This window comes from Neolamprologus brichardi, chromosome 12, assembly GCF_056152115.1.
Source record: "Neolamprologus brichardi isolate AB-2024 chromosome 12, ASM5615211v1, whole genome shotgun sequence".
NCBI classification, from domain to species: Eukaryota; Metazoa; Chordata; class Actinopteri; order Cichliformes; family Cichlidae; genus Neolamprologus; species Neolamprologus brichardi.
In genome coordinates, this window is record NC_142115.1 from 34,387,199 (window position 1) to 34,401,498 (window position 14,300).

General features: G+C 37.7%; 2 protein-coding genes across 2 annotated transcripts; both read left to right on the forward strand.

Moving 5' to 3' along the window:
* Positions 1-5,657: 5,657 nt before the first annotated feature.
* Positions 5,658-7,688, forward strand: LOC102796153 (C-X-C motif chemokine 10-like). The gene is made up of 4 exons (XM_087848793.1): positions 5,658-5,721; positions 6,291-6,408; positions 6,946-7,026; positions 7,202-7,688. The coding sequence occupies exons 1-4, from the start codon at positions 5,658-5,660 to the stop codon at positions 7,254-7,256; spliced, it is 318 nt and encodes a 105-aa protein (XP_087704919.1). The 3' UTR covers positions 7,257-7,688.
* A 3,834-nt stretch (positions 7,689-11,522) lies between these two features.
* LOC148100341 (C-X-C motif chemokine 10-like) lies at positions 11,523-13,348 on the forward strand. The gene is made up of 4 exons (XM_087848794.1): positions 11,523-11,715; positions 12,217-12,334; positions 12,801-12,881; positions 13,057-13,348. Exons 1-4 carry the CDS (start codon positions 11,523-11,525, stop codon positions 13,109-13,111), a joined length of 447 nt encoding a protein of 148 aa, XP_087704920.1. The 3' UTR covers positions 13,112-13,348.
* Positions 13,349-14,300: the final 952 nt, after the last annotated feature.

Here is a 14,300-nt window from a genome sequence, read left to right on the forward strand (position 1 = left end):
GCACAGATTTGAACTTTTATATGTTTTGTATCTGTTAGTGTTACCATTTCTTACTTAAGAAACATGTATTTGTACTGTTTGATTAAAAATGGATGATTTTAGCATGTTGGTTAGGATGGTTTTTGTCACTTTAGCACTAGGGTGCTATGACTTCAATTTATGTTGTAATTTGGATTTTTGTTTTTTAATATATAAAAAAATAACAATAAAGAATTGACAAAAAGACTTAAAATGAAGTTTTATTGCCTGCAGCGGGTGTGGGTGGTGGTGATGGTGGGCGGGACTGTGTGGGAGGTTTAAAATCCTGGCTTTGATTTGTTGGAGTGTTTTAACTACATTAAAATTATAATTTCGGTAATAAAGTTTTCTTTAAACATAAATACACAAAGCACTATTCTTTGTGAAGTATTTACTTTTAAGGCAATAGTATTGTATTTTGTATATAAACAGTTTGACCTTCAGATAAATCTATTGACCTTGTAGGAGAGGTCAGAGTTCAAATGTGACATGATGAGTTTCATCTTTATGTGGTCCTTTCTGTATGTTGAAAATCCACAATCATGGTAGAACTGTAGCTCCTAAGTTATATGGCTTTATATCAGTTTTACACCTATCCGGTCGTTAAGTGATGACGTGACGAATCCTACTTCCGGGCCTAAAGTAGTCTGCGTTTAATATGGCTTTTGTGTTGTTAACATGTTTAATGTTTTGTATTTTCTTCTATTTAATCTCAAAAAGCTCCTAAAACAGTCAGTGATCACTGTTGACCTCCCTCGGCTTTTATTACCGCTAATCATTTATTTAAGCTCAGTTTTTAAAACCTCAGGATGTAACTACAGCCCAGTCCATGCAGCAGTATATGAATGACTAACCTCGTATTGTGGATGGATTATCTCAGTTGTTCTCCTGCTGAAGTTTGGTCCTTTTACAGCATCCTGCCATGTGATTACATTTGTTCCTGACCACCGAGAACACTCACGTTAACTTTTATCGAGTGGAAAAAAAGTTAGCTTGTTTATATTATGCTAACATAGCTGTGTCGCTAGCGGTCACGTAGCACATCATTATATACCAGCTAGCCAAACTTCAGTAACCCTACAAACGTCACTGCTGTTTAGCTTTCTGTCTTCATTTATGTTGGAAGTGATAACAGAGCTGTACGTTTTAATTTGTTTCCAAAACCCCGCAGTCAGGACATGCTATATTGTATTTAGATGGAAGCTAGCGAGCTAACTTCCTGCTAACTTCTAACTCCGTTAAATGTCATAAATTCCGTTTTCATGGATGCCTGGATGTTAAACTCAATTGTTACACCTGGTAGAGCAGAACGCTGATCATTTTATTAAAGATGAAAGACAGTTTTTCAACTCTCAGTAATGCCATAGTGATGTTTGATATATGGACCTGCAGCGGAGTTTAGGTCCAGACACGGCTAGTGACATCAGACTTAACGACCGGATAAACAGTTGGGGACTTATGAAGAGTGTATCTAAGGATAAGCTGCAATAACCCTGAAGATTTCGCTATAACTAATCAGGCTTTACATAAATGTAAATTAACATTAACATTGCGAGAAAATGACATCCCCCTTTTGAGAACACTTTCACAGAATTGTATGTTTGTGTTAGAGGAATCGGTATTTAAACTTAGCCTAAATGCCAAACATGAGGCTAAGTTTGGCTTTGGTAAGAGCTGTTCACCACAGCTGAAAGTTTTCCAATCAGAGGAAGCTGCCTGCGGTGGACGCTTGTTGGACTGGAAACCAGTGTGGTGAAGAAATGCATGCCACCTTCATTGATAACAGGTTTAAAATAAAAACTCTCCTGAGAGCTAGAGTAGCACCAGCTGGTGGCCTGAAGACGCATGCCCAGTTTTTGTCCTCTTACCTCACTCTACTAAAACAACAGTGTAGGGATTTTTTTAAATTCAGATTTAGAAAATAAAAGTTGGTCATCTGCTTTGAAAGTGTGTGGAACGCCTGACTTGCTTAACATGTAACTTTTAACAGTACATTAAATGAGACCTTTTCTGCTTTTACACATAACCAAAGCTTCTAATAATGAAGAGTTCTCATTCCTAGCATTCGTTTCCATGTCTCACCATAGGACGTGCCTCCCTGTGTAATCCTCAGAAACACCTATCCCAGTCATGATTGGCTGGTGTTCGCGACGACCATGTGAGGCAGAGCCACCCACTTGCGCTATTACACAGTCGTTATTCAAAAAACACTAAGTAGACACGCTGATTCCCAGCACAGAGACAGAAGCCACTTTCAAAGCCCCTCAAGAGAGGCAGATATTATCCAGGCAGCTCATATAGTGGTGAAAGTAAAGTTCCAGTCATGACTGATGTCGCCCTTCAGCATTAATAATAATAATAATAATGCATTTTATTTGAAAGCGCCTTTCAGAACACTCAAGGACACTGTACACAGCAGAATAATAAAAGCAACATAAAAGCAAGCAGTTTACACAATCATAAAAGCATAAGACATAAACAAATATAAAATAGCAGAGTGGAGAGGTTATGTAGTATTTTGAACAAGTGAGTTTTGAGTTGGGGCTTAAAGAGAGAGAAGGAAGAGATATTTCTTAAATGGAGGAAGGGAATTTGAGGAGCAGAGCAGCTGAAAGCCCTGCTCCCCACGGTAGCAAGACGGGGGGAGGGGACAGAGAGAGAGAAACGGAAGAAGAAGATCTAAGACACCGAGATGGGGCGGTGATCTGACCCAGGTCAGAGAGATATGGAGGAGAGAGACGATGAATAGCCTTAAATGTGTACAAGAGTATTTTGAAATTGATACGATATTTGACCGGGAGCCAATTAAGCTGCTGCAGGACAGGAGTGATGTGGAGCCACAGCTGTAAAGCTGCTGGTCATGATGTCGGTTTGGATATGTGGTGACAGGAAAACATGAAGATGAAACCAGGAGATGTCCTTACTGAATCATCAGAGCTGAACAGGTGATGGAGAAACAGGTTTACCTTTTAGGTGACATGAATGAGTTGAAGGGAAGTTATGTACTGTTTCTGAGAGACAAATAACACCAGGATCCTTTTCTAAGTAGCTGACAGCTGGTAACTGTGCAGGGGCGGGTCTAGCAAAGTGTTGCCAGGGGGGGCAGGTAGGGCATTAACAGGGAGAGGGGGGCACAAAGAAATACTTTCCTTTACTATTCTCATTTACATCTAGCTTTTTAAAATAATTATCTGAATCTTACAACCAAAGTTTTTATCTGATGTACAACGTATAGAAATCATACATATACCAACAAGACAGTACATCACTGTCACAACAGCGTTTGTTTTCATTCAAAGGCTTTATGGCTTTTCCTGTAATACCTGGTAGGCCGGTCTCTAGTCAAAATGCCCGGGCCGATTTTTTTGTCCCAGTCCAGCCCTGAGTCCAGCTGTGGTTGTACATCGAGCTGCATTTACAACCTTAGTTAATTCAGACAGGGAAATAACCTTGAAGTCAGACAACACCAACAGGCAGAGCAGCTGAGTAGTCTGATGAAAGTACGTGCAGAGGCCAAAACCACAGCCCAAAAATAAAACTATGGCTTTGGGTCACTTTAATTCCCTTTTTTTTCTTGATATTTTCACTTGATAATCATATTTAGTCAGTGCGCCCCAGGGTGGCTGTGGCTACAATGTAGCTGCCATCACCAGTGTGTGAATGTGTGTGTGAATGGGTGGATGACTGGATGTGTAAAGCGCTTTGGGGTCCGTAGGGACTAGTAAAGCGCTATATACATACAGGCCATTTACCATTTAAATTTAATTGTAAGTGTAAAAAAGCAGTAACTGTAAAACAAAAAAATTATGTAGGATTAATTACAGCAGATCTAAATTAAACCACAGCATAAACACTGGCTTTATCATAGTGATTGAGTGGTGTTGATGTTATCTCATTTAGTAATTTACCTGCACCTCCACCTAATGCAATAGAAGTCTTAAATGATGAATTCATCGTCATTTGAGACAAGAGCTTATTTTCAGTGAATGCGGCATGCTGGGCAGAGTTAAAAAAAAACACATTTTTAGGGTCCTCTTACCCACATAGCAAAATTGGTACGAGCCGGATCTTGCCCACACAATGTGCTTACACATGGCCCACATACCACAGAGAATGGTGGCCCAAATCTGGTTTGCCAGAGGTGGCCCACACATGGGACAGCACAAGACCAGTTGCAGACACACTGGTGGCCCTGTGCTGGCCCAGAACAGTTTCAGCTCTGGCCCCAGCTGTCAGCCTAATGTGTACCTTAATCAAGCCATGTAATAACAACATGTGGTAAATGGTAAATGGCCTGTATTTGTATAGCACTTTTACTAGTCCCCCCTAGGGACCCCAAAGCGCTTTACACACCCAGTCATCCACCCATTCACACACATTCACACACTGGTGGAGGCAAGCTACAGTTGTAGCCACAGCTGCTAGAACATAATAGTGCAAAAGTAACATGACGTAACTCTGTTCAGACAGTGAATGGACTGATTCTTTTATAGCGATTTTCTACTCTCCCAGATTACTATATACAACATGCCACATTCACCCAAACACACACTTTCTCACTACATTCATACGCACTCACAGCATACAGTCTGGAGGAGCCAAGGACTGAACCACTAACTTTCTGATCAATAGATGACCTGCTCCACCTGCTGAGCTAAAGACACTACAGTGGTAAATATGAGTAAACCCTCACTAGGTTTTGGATAAAGTGTACACTCACAAACCTGTCAAACCTGCATTTGAAATGTTGCCTACAATAGTATAGTATTGTATAGTATTGCAACATGGCATTTGTTTCTTCTAACTAAAATAGGAGAAAATAAATAGTGTCATCATTGCCAGACCTGGCCCACATCTGGTTGACATACACCCTGCCATGACACCGTTCAGTCAGAAGTGCCAGCTTGATGCCAGATCCGGGCCACACCTGTCTGCTATGTGGGGATGACCCACAAAAGCATTTTGTGATTGATCAGGAGTTCCCAGTCTGATTCCAGCAGATGCAAATGTTTACTGCGCGTAAATAAGTTTTATCGGTGTAATTCTGGGTTGTCCATCTAATTTTCATGTATGAGAAGCAGACTAATTTAAGGGGCTGAGACAAAATTCCCCCAGTCAAAGCAGAAACGGAAAAGGTTAACAGCCCTCAATTACGGAAGTGCTGCTCTGCCAAATGAAATATTTTACTTTATTTATGTATTTATACTAGCAAAGTGTAACTGTTGAAGTGTCTGAGTGTATCTCAGCATCTTTACAGCCTCAGATTTGGAGCTAGCAGCCAGTAATCAAAGAAATCCCCTATTAAATGTACTCAGTATTTAAATGATTGGTAATCATATATAACATTTATAATTATACAATATACAATTCTGCATGTTTTTATTATATAATAATATACAATTATATTTATTATTTTATTTTAGAATTCTGTTTTTATGACATTTTATTTTGAGCAGTGACGAAATGGGGGGTGTTTGATAAATTTAGCACAGTGAGCAGAAAACTACAGAAAATATCACAGAGTTTCCAAACTTACTTCCTCTTTCTCAGCTTTATAAACCCACACTCGACTTCATTCACTCAGACTTTCTCTCTTGCATCCTCACTGGTCCTCAAAGATCAAAACAACCATCACGAAGATGAACAAGCCACTGGTCCTGCTGGTCGCTCTGACTTTCTGCTGTTGCATCGCGTCTCTGCATGGTAAGAAAACATTACTGCTTTAAGGCAAAATATACCATTTGATTTTGAGGTCATTATTTTATTCATATCTATCATCTTTAAATGTATTTTATCTTGTCTGGGTTCATCTGATGTCATACTTTAGTTATTCTGTTTAAAAATACATTAGACAGACAGATCGATAATTTATTGATCCCACAAGGGAAATTTTTATGTTACAGCAGCATGATAAAGAGTAAAATACTACAGTCTACAGCACTCAGCAAATGACACAGTTAAATAAAAGTGCCACAGGCGCCTGGTGAGCGGCTTATATTGAGATATTGCAGGCATTTATATTTTTACATCAGTGATAAAAAAAATAGTAGAAATGTAGAAATATTAAAATATTAGTAGAAATATGAAAACTTTTTCCTGTAGTTGAAAGTAAATATTGTTTTGAGTGTTTGAAGGTTATTACCCAACCTTGAAAACTGCGGTTTGAGTAACAGATGGATGAAGTCCATCTACTGGCTTCTTTGGGGCTTCTTACTGTTTTCCTGTTTTCACAAACTCTTTCCTCCTAAAATAATATAAATGCTTCTTTTCAGGTTTTACTTTAAATACCTGCCGCTGTAGAAAGACGACCATGAGACCTGTTTTTGCTAAGATGGTCAAGAAGATTGAGGTGACTCCTGTTTCAGGACACTGTCCCCGAACTGAAATCATGTGAGTATTTGCAAAGGTCACGTTTTTTAACGGTGCTTTTTACTCTCTACTGTAATGCATCACAGTTTATACTGAAAGTGTCTTTAAAGATTGCAGAGCACAATAAAATAAAGCTTTCTATAGAAATGTTGTGGAAACTTACAAAAATGCATACATTTGAAATACTCAAGTGTACTATATGTACTTTATTGTTGAGAAATATACTTTATTACTTGAGTATTTTATCTTCATATCTTTAAGAGTTTTTCATTTTAAGCTTTTATACTGTAATTTTAAACTTTTTCACTGTTCTGTGAACCATGTAAATGTCAATAAAGCCCTTTAACATTTTGACATTATTGTATTATAACTTGCACTGATGATGATGATGCAAGTTTGAAGTTACCTGCTGACACACAGAACTGTGAACTAAGAGCAAAAATGAAACTTTAACTTCATGTCTTAGTTTTGTTTCTGCTGCAGTTTCAATTAAGCTTGTGCGGCGTGATAATTTCTCCATTTTTAAGTAATGTTTTGAATCTTCTGCTTTCTCAACAGGATCACTGTGAGGTCTGGTGCTAAGATCTGTGTCAATCCAGAGGCCAAGTGGTTTCCAGGCCTTCTCAAAACTCTGCAAAAGTGAGAATTTCTTATCAGTCATACACTTATGACTTTTAGAATACATGCGAACATTTCATAGAACCGGCATTTTTAACGTTTAGCTAACTTGCTGAAAAAATCCTGTTAACTGAGTTTTTGTATTATTTAGAGTTATTCTGATTATTAACTCCATCGTTTTTATTTTGAATTACAGGAAGAAGGCCGTCTCAACCACTGGGCCACGCACTGCTTCAACAACTAGCTTCTGATCACACGGCAGATCCATTCCTCCCTTCATCAATGTGAATTACCTGTACAAGCCTGTTGTATTCAGCACGAATACAGTTTCATTTTCTCGAGTGTTATCCTTTGATGACAAAGGAACAATTCTTAGAAAATCACATAATCTGAATGTGATTTTTTTATGCATGAAATTCTGATAGAATACTATTAAACTGCGCCACCTTACCATTGTAAGAATGTACTGAAGAAGAAAAAAGGACTGCAGTATTGTTGCACACTTTTCTCTTTTTTAATAGTTTGTATCTGTTAGTGTTGCATTACACATGTGTATAAGTACTGTTTAATTAAAAAACTGGTTTCTCTAATACTATGACTTTAACAAATGCCACTTAATTTATGTAGACTTTTCAAACAGACATCAAACACATTACATCATTATATTTTCACCACTACAGAAAATAAACTCAAATATGAATATAAAGACTTATGTGACTTTTGTTTAAATAGAAAAATGGGACTCTCTTATTAAATACTAATTTCAGCAAACTTGATGTGTATTTTGGACTCTTTTTCACCACTTGTCTGAAAGACAACATGGTTTTGTCGCCTTAATTATCTCCAATAAATACTTATGTCGTTTTTACTGTACTATAATGATTAATTATCTCACTTTTTTAACAGTTGGGGACCCATGACAAATGTGATAAGCTGTGATAAACCCTAAAGATTTCGCTCTTTCAAGAGCACTTTCACGGGATATTTATGTTTATGTTAGAGGACTGTGTATGAACATACACTGAAGAATTTTAAAGAGCCAGATAGTCCCTTTGTTAGAGGGACAAAACAAAGATAGCAGCATAACCCACATTATTTAAACTTGTTTTTTTCTTTCTTTTTAAACATTTAAATGGCAAACATGAGGCTAAATTTGGTTTTGGTAAGAGCTGTTCACCACAGCTGAAAGTTTCCAGTCAAAGGAAGCTGACCGAGTGCTTCCTCCTGCCTGCGGTGGACGCTTGTTGGACTGGAGACCAGTGTGGTGAAGAACTACATACCACCTTCATTGATAACAGTTTTATTATTGGTCCTTTATTTATCCAGGTAAAATCTCATAACATATTCTGTTCCGTTACTCAATGAGAGTAACGTATTCTGAATACTTTGGATTACTTAATACATTATCATGCTGTTTACAACTACATGAATGTACTATTGCTGTGTGACTTATTACTGTTACTGAAGGTTATTTGCCATACCAATACCAACCACATTTTAAATCTTAATATAAAATGAGTAACAGTAGGTTGACATTAGGTAAGGCTGCACTTTCTGCAGCGATCTCGTATAGAAAACTATTCTGCACCTGTAAAACAGGTTCGCGGCTCTGAACCATAAAGGCGTAAAACCCTAAAGGGACCTCTGGCTAATACATCCGGTTCCGTGTCGGGCTCGTAGCTGAAAACTAGCTTTACTTTGTTGTCTGGGTCAACTTTACTAGCGAGAGACAGAGAGAGGCGTTGAAAGGCTGCTCCAACGGGACTTTTTGTTTAGGAGGAAAACACGAACACGGTGTACAGTCGAGTCTTAGCTTACTTACAACTGGGCTCGTCAGGCTCTCTTCTTGGCTGCAGTGGTTATTATTATATTTACATGCTTCCAGCTTCCGTTTCTGCTCGGTGACAGCTGTACTTTTCCACTCTTTTTCTCCCTCCCTCGCGCTCACAGACACATAACCGGTATGGCTATGCTTGTAACAGGGTGTCACTAAAGCCCAACCCGAACTATGTGCCTAGGTGGTTGGGGTACCTATTGTCCTGTCAGCATTCTCCCCGCTCCCTTTCTCTTCTGAAGAATTACAAAGGCTGCATACTAGTGATGTGTCGGTCGCGAACGAAACGGCTCTTTGAGCCGACTCTTTGAAGTGAACGACGCGAGCCGTCCCCTAGAGACAAAGCACGTACAAACTCAGAAGCATGTACAAACTCCAATATACATGCAAATTCCAAAACACGTACAAATTCCGAAGCACGTGAAACCTCCAAAACACGTACAAACTCCAAAACACAACGGAAGTGCTTCAGGATGCTATGGGCAGTGTTGAGCTGTTGTTACCTAGTAGCTACACAAGCCAGGAAGTACTAACAACTGGATTTGGTGTGTGGTAGGAACAGGTAAATGAAAAATTTATTTTTAAATTATTATTAGGGTCCACTGTATATATATATATATATATATATATACATATATATATATATATATATATATATATATATAAACAGTTTTTTTTTTACATTAGTAATTCCTTTTGTGCATAATTTTATATTGTTGTTGATAATAAATTAATTAAAACAACAAAACAACCTGAAGAGCCGGTTCGGAGCTGGCTCTTTTTAGTGAGGCGAGCCGAAAGAGCCGGTTCTCTAAAAAGAGCCAGAATTCCCATCACTACTGCATAGGCTGTGTCCTGTTTGAATTTTGCATCCATATTTGGACAGGACAAAGGATTGGAAAAATAACCAGCTTGCTCTTACATGGGCAGGCCCTTATAAGGGCAGGTCTATGAGTGTAGGGTGGCAGACAGCAAACGGCCTTCCAGTTTGCTTCACTCGTGGTGGAGCAAGCCTGCAGGCCACAAGCCGGTCTTGCAGAGGCAAGCTGGTCTTCACCTCTCATTTTTGTCCAGTTTTACAGGCTGGAAGTCTCCGCTTCAAGTACTGGGCACTGGGTCCTTGACATAAGCTTGTCTGGCAATACTGGAGTCTCCATTTCCCATAGTGAGACGCTGAAATGAATGCTAGAAATGAGATCTTTAGGTAACTTGCGTAACCCTGGTTCTCAGAGTACCATGAGTAAGACATCTCACCAGACAGCCCTTCTTGCTGGGGAAAAGCGACAAGAGGTGCTTATCTTAAATAACAACTATGTAATAGCACAAGCTATTTAAGGGTGGGTGGCTCTGCCCGACATAATGATTGCAATCACCAGCCAATCAGGATTGGCAGAATGAGATAAATGCATCTGAGGAATATGCAGGGAGGCGCATTCCATAGTGACACATCTCACTCATGCAACTCTGAGAACCAGGTTTATGCAAGTAACCTAAAGTTAACACCGTTCATGTCATTCAGCCACACTTTGCTCCGCCCCCTACTCGCAGCTTCCTGCTCTACTGTGTTTAGTCGACCTGCGGTCACGTGACTAAGTGGCACTGAGTAGAGCCCTGAGCCCTGTGCAGAGGTACTTCCCTGCTGTAAATGAAAAAGTTGCTAACAGTGATGAATGTTGGACAAAGAGTCCCTGCTGTGCAAACCTCATCAACTTATGTAAACACACAAAATATCGTAAAACAAGAAATAACTTTAAATCTTGGAAGGAAAAGAGGAGGAAGGAGATCATATAGTGGTGAAAGTAAAGTTTCAGTCATGACCGGTGTCATCTTTCAGCATTAGTTAATGTTAAAGTGTTATTAGTCATCACAGCTGTTACTTTATGAAGGGGGAAAGTATGTGCATAGGCCAAAACCGCAGCCCAAAGTAAAACAATGGCTTTGGATCCCTTTATTCCTTTCCCTCCTTTTTTCTTGATATTTTCACTTGAAAATCATATTTAAATTTAATTGTAAGTGTAAAAAAAAACCAATAAACCTAAAGCAAAACATTATTTAGGATTAATTACAGCAGCTCTACACTAAACCACAGTGCGGCATGCTGGGTCCTCTTATGACCCACAAAAGCATTTTGTGATTGATCAGGAGTTCCCAGTCTGATTCCAGCAGATGCAAATGTTTACTGCGCGTAAATAAGTTTTATCGGTGTAATTCTGGGTTGTCCATCTAATTTTCATGTATGAGAAGCAGACTAATTTAAGGGGCTGAGACAAAATTCCCCCAGTCAAAGCAGAAACGGAAAAAGTAAACACCCCTCAATTACGGAAGTGCTGCTCTGCCAAATGAAATATTTTACTTTATTTATGTATTTATACTAGCAAAGTGTAACTGTTGAGTGTGCTGAGTGTATCTCAGCATCTTTACAGCCTCAGATTTGGAGCTAGCAGCCAGTAATCAAAGAAATCCCCTATTAAATGTACTCAGTATTTAAATGATTGGTAATCATATATAACATTTATAATGATATAATATACAATTCTACATGTTTTTATTATATAATAATATAATATGCAATTATATTTATTATTTTATTTTAGAATTCTGTTTTTATGACATTTTATTTTGAGCAGTGACGAAATGGGGGGTGTTTGATAAATTTAGCACAGTGAGCAGAAAACTACAGAAAATGTCACAGAGTTTCCAAACTTACTTCCTCTTTCTCAGCTTTATAAACCCACACTCGACTTCATTCACTCTCAGACTTTCTCTCTTGCATCCTCACTGGTCCTCAAAGGTCAAAACAACCATCACGAAGATGAACAAGCCACTGCTCCTGCTGGTCGCTCTGACTTTCTGCTGTTGCATCGCGTCTCTGCATGGTAAGAAAACATTACTGCTTTAAGGCAAAATATACCATTTGATTTTGAGGTCATTATTTTTTTCATATTTATCGTCTTACTTTAGTTACTTTAGTATTAAAAATACATTAGACATTAGACAGATTGATAAATTATTGATCCCACAAGGGAAATTTTTATGTTACAGCAGCATGATAAAGAGTAAAATACTACAGTCTACAGCACTCAGCAAATGACACAGTTAAATAAAAGTGCCACAGGCGCCTGGTGAGCGGCTTATATTGAGATATTACAGGCATTTATATTTTTACATCAGTGATAAAAAACATAGTAGAAATGTAGAAATATTAAAATATTAGTAGAAATATTAAAACTTTTTCAGTAGTTGAAAGTAAATATTGTTTTGAGTGTTTGAAGGTTATTACCCGAAGTCCATCTACTGGCTTCTTTGGGGCTTCTTACTGTTTCTTACTGTTTTCACAAACTCTTTCCTCCTAAAATAATATAAATGCTTCTTTTCAGGTTTTACTTTAAATACCTGCCGCTGTAGAAAGACGACCATGAGACCTGTTTTTGCTAAGATGGTCAAGAAGATTGAGGTGACTCCTGTTTCGGGACACTGTCCCCGAACTGAAATCATGTGAGTATTTGCAAAGGTCACATTTTTAACGGTGCTTTTTACTCTCTACTGTAATGCATCACAGTTTATACTGAAAGTGTCTTTAAAGATTGCAGAGCACAATAAAATAAAGCTTTCTATAGAAATGTTGTGGAAACTTACTTGAGTATTTTATCTTCATATCTTTAAGAGTTTTTCATTTTAAGCTTTTATACTGTAATTTTAAACTTTTTCACTGTTCTGTGAACCATGTAAATGTCAATAAAGCCCTTTAACATTTTGACATTATTGTATTATAACTTGCACTGATGATGATGATGCAAGTTTGAAGTTACCTGCTGACACACAGAACTGTGAACTAAGAGCAAAAATGAAACTTTTACTTCATGTCTTAGTTTTGTTTCTGCTTTAGTTTCAATCAAGCTTGTGCGGCGTGATAATTTCTCCATTTTTAAGTAATGTTTTGAATCTTCTGCTTTCTCAACAGGATCACTGTGAGGTCTGGTGCTAAGATCTGTGTCAATCCAGAGGCCAAGTGGTTTCCGGGCCTTCTCAAAACTCTGCAAAAGTGAGAATTTCTTATCAGTCATACACTTATCACTTTTAGAATACATGCGAACATTTCATAGAACCGGCATTTTTAACGTTTAGCTAACTTGCTGAAAAAATCCTGTTAACTGAGTTTTTGTATTATTTAGAGTTACTCTGATTATTAACTCCATCGTTTTTATTTTGAATTACAGGAAGAAGGCCGTCTCAACCACTGGGCCACGCACTGCTTCAACAACTAGCTTCTGATCACACGGCAGATCGATTCCTCCCTTCATCAGTCTGAATTACCTGTACAAACCTGTTGTATTCAGCACGAATACAGTTTCATTTTCTCGAGTGTTATCCTTTGATGACAAAGGAATAATTCTTAGAAAATCACATAATCTAAATGTGAATTTTTTATGTTTGAAATTCTGATAGAATTGATAAAAATACCTTTAAACTGTGCCACCTTAATATTTGAAGAAGGTACTGAAGATTGTTGCACACCTTTCACTTTTTTAATAGTTTGTATCTGTTACTGTTGCATTAAACGTGTGTATTTGTACTTTTTAATTAAAAAAAGATTTTTGTAATACCCACTGCTATGACTTCGATATGTGTTGTATCCCTGAATTTTGACTTTTTTAAAAAACAGAAAAATAAAGCACAGACAAGAAGAGTTTTCAAAAAATGACATTTTATTGCCTACAGAGGGTGTGAGTTGTTGGGGAGTGTCTCTGAAGATTTGTTTGTAACTGACAGGTGATGCTCACATATAAAATACAGATGGAGCCTTTGCAGAAGTCCTCACTTTATTCATGTAAATATCACAGCTTCAGGTTTTTCTATACGACTGTTTTAGCTTCAGAGGCCATTTCATTTCCCACAGTCTGAACACTGGATGAAGCAGGTTTAAAATACTTATTTTATTTTTGCTGACACATTGGATTCATTATTTATTTATATGGAATTACGGATTATCTCAGAAAATAATTTAAACAGACAAAAAAATACATTCAACATGTTTTTGTTGCCTTAATTTTCTCCAATAAATCCTTATGTTGTTTTTATTGTAGTCCAATGATTAATTATCTCACTTTCTTAACAGTTGGGGACCTATGACAAATATAAGTTGTGATAAACCCTAAAGATTTCGCTCTGACGTAAACAGGATTTACATAAATATAAATTAACATTGCAAGAAAATGAGCTCCCGTTTGAGAGCACTTTCACAGGATATTTGTTTATGTTAAATAAACATGTAATCTCTAAATTTTCTCAGATTAAATCACTTTTTACGTGTCTTGGAATCTTGTGTCTCGTGAAGTTTTCTACCAGAATCAAATTCGTGCATTTCCTTGCCAAATTTTAGAAGCCAACAGGAATTCTACAAAGGAGAGATCTGCATTTCTCTCTTTTTTAGTCAGAGGAACTAAACAGAAATGACGTCGTC

What these genes read in the sequence shown, in the direction of transcription:
- LOC102796153 (XM_087848793.1), top strand. Translation starts at nt 5,658, where the DNA reads ATGAACAAGCCACTGGTCCTGCTGGTCGCTCTGACTTTCTGCTGTTGC. An exon ending in TTGCATCGCGTCTCTGCATG is followed by an intron (nt 5,722 to 6,290) that starts GTAAGAAAACAT and finishes GCTTCTTTTCAG; the next exon opens with GTTTTACTTTAAATACCTGC. An exon ending in TGTCCCCGAACTGAAATCAT is followed by an intron (nt 6,409 to 6,945) that starts GTGAGTATTTGC and finishes CTTTCTCAACAG; the next exon opens with GATCACTGTGAGGTCTGGTG.
- LOC148100341 (XM_087848794.1), top strand. Translation starts at nt 11,523, where the DNA reads ATGTCACAGAGTTTCCAAACTTACTTCCTCTTTCTCAGCTTTATAAAC. An exon ending in TTGCATCGCGTCTCTGCATG is followed by an intron (nt 11,716 to 12,216) that starts GTAAGAAAACAT and finishes GCTTCTTTTCAG; the next exon opens with GTTTTACTTTAAATACCTGC. An exon ending in TGTCCCCGAACTGAAATCAT is followed by an intron (nt 12,335 to 12,800) that starts GTGAGTATTTGC and finishes CTTTCTCAACAG; the next exon opens with GATCACTGTGAGGTCTGGTG.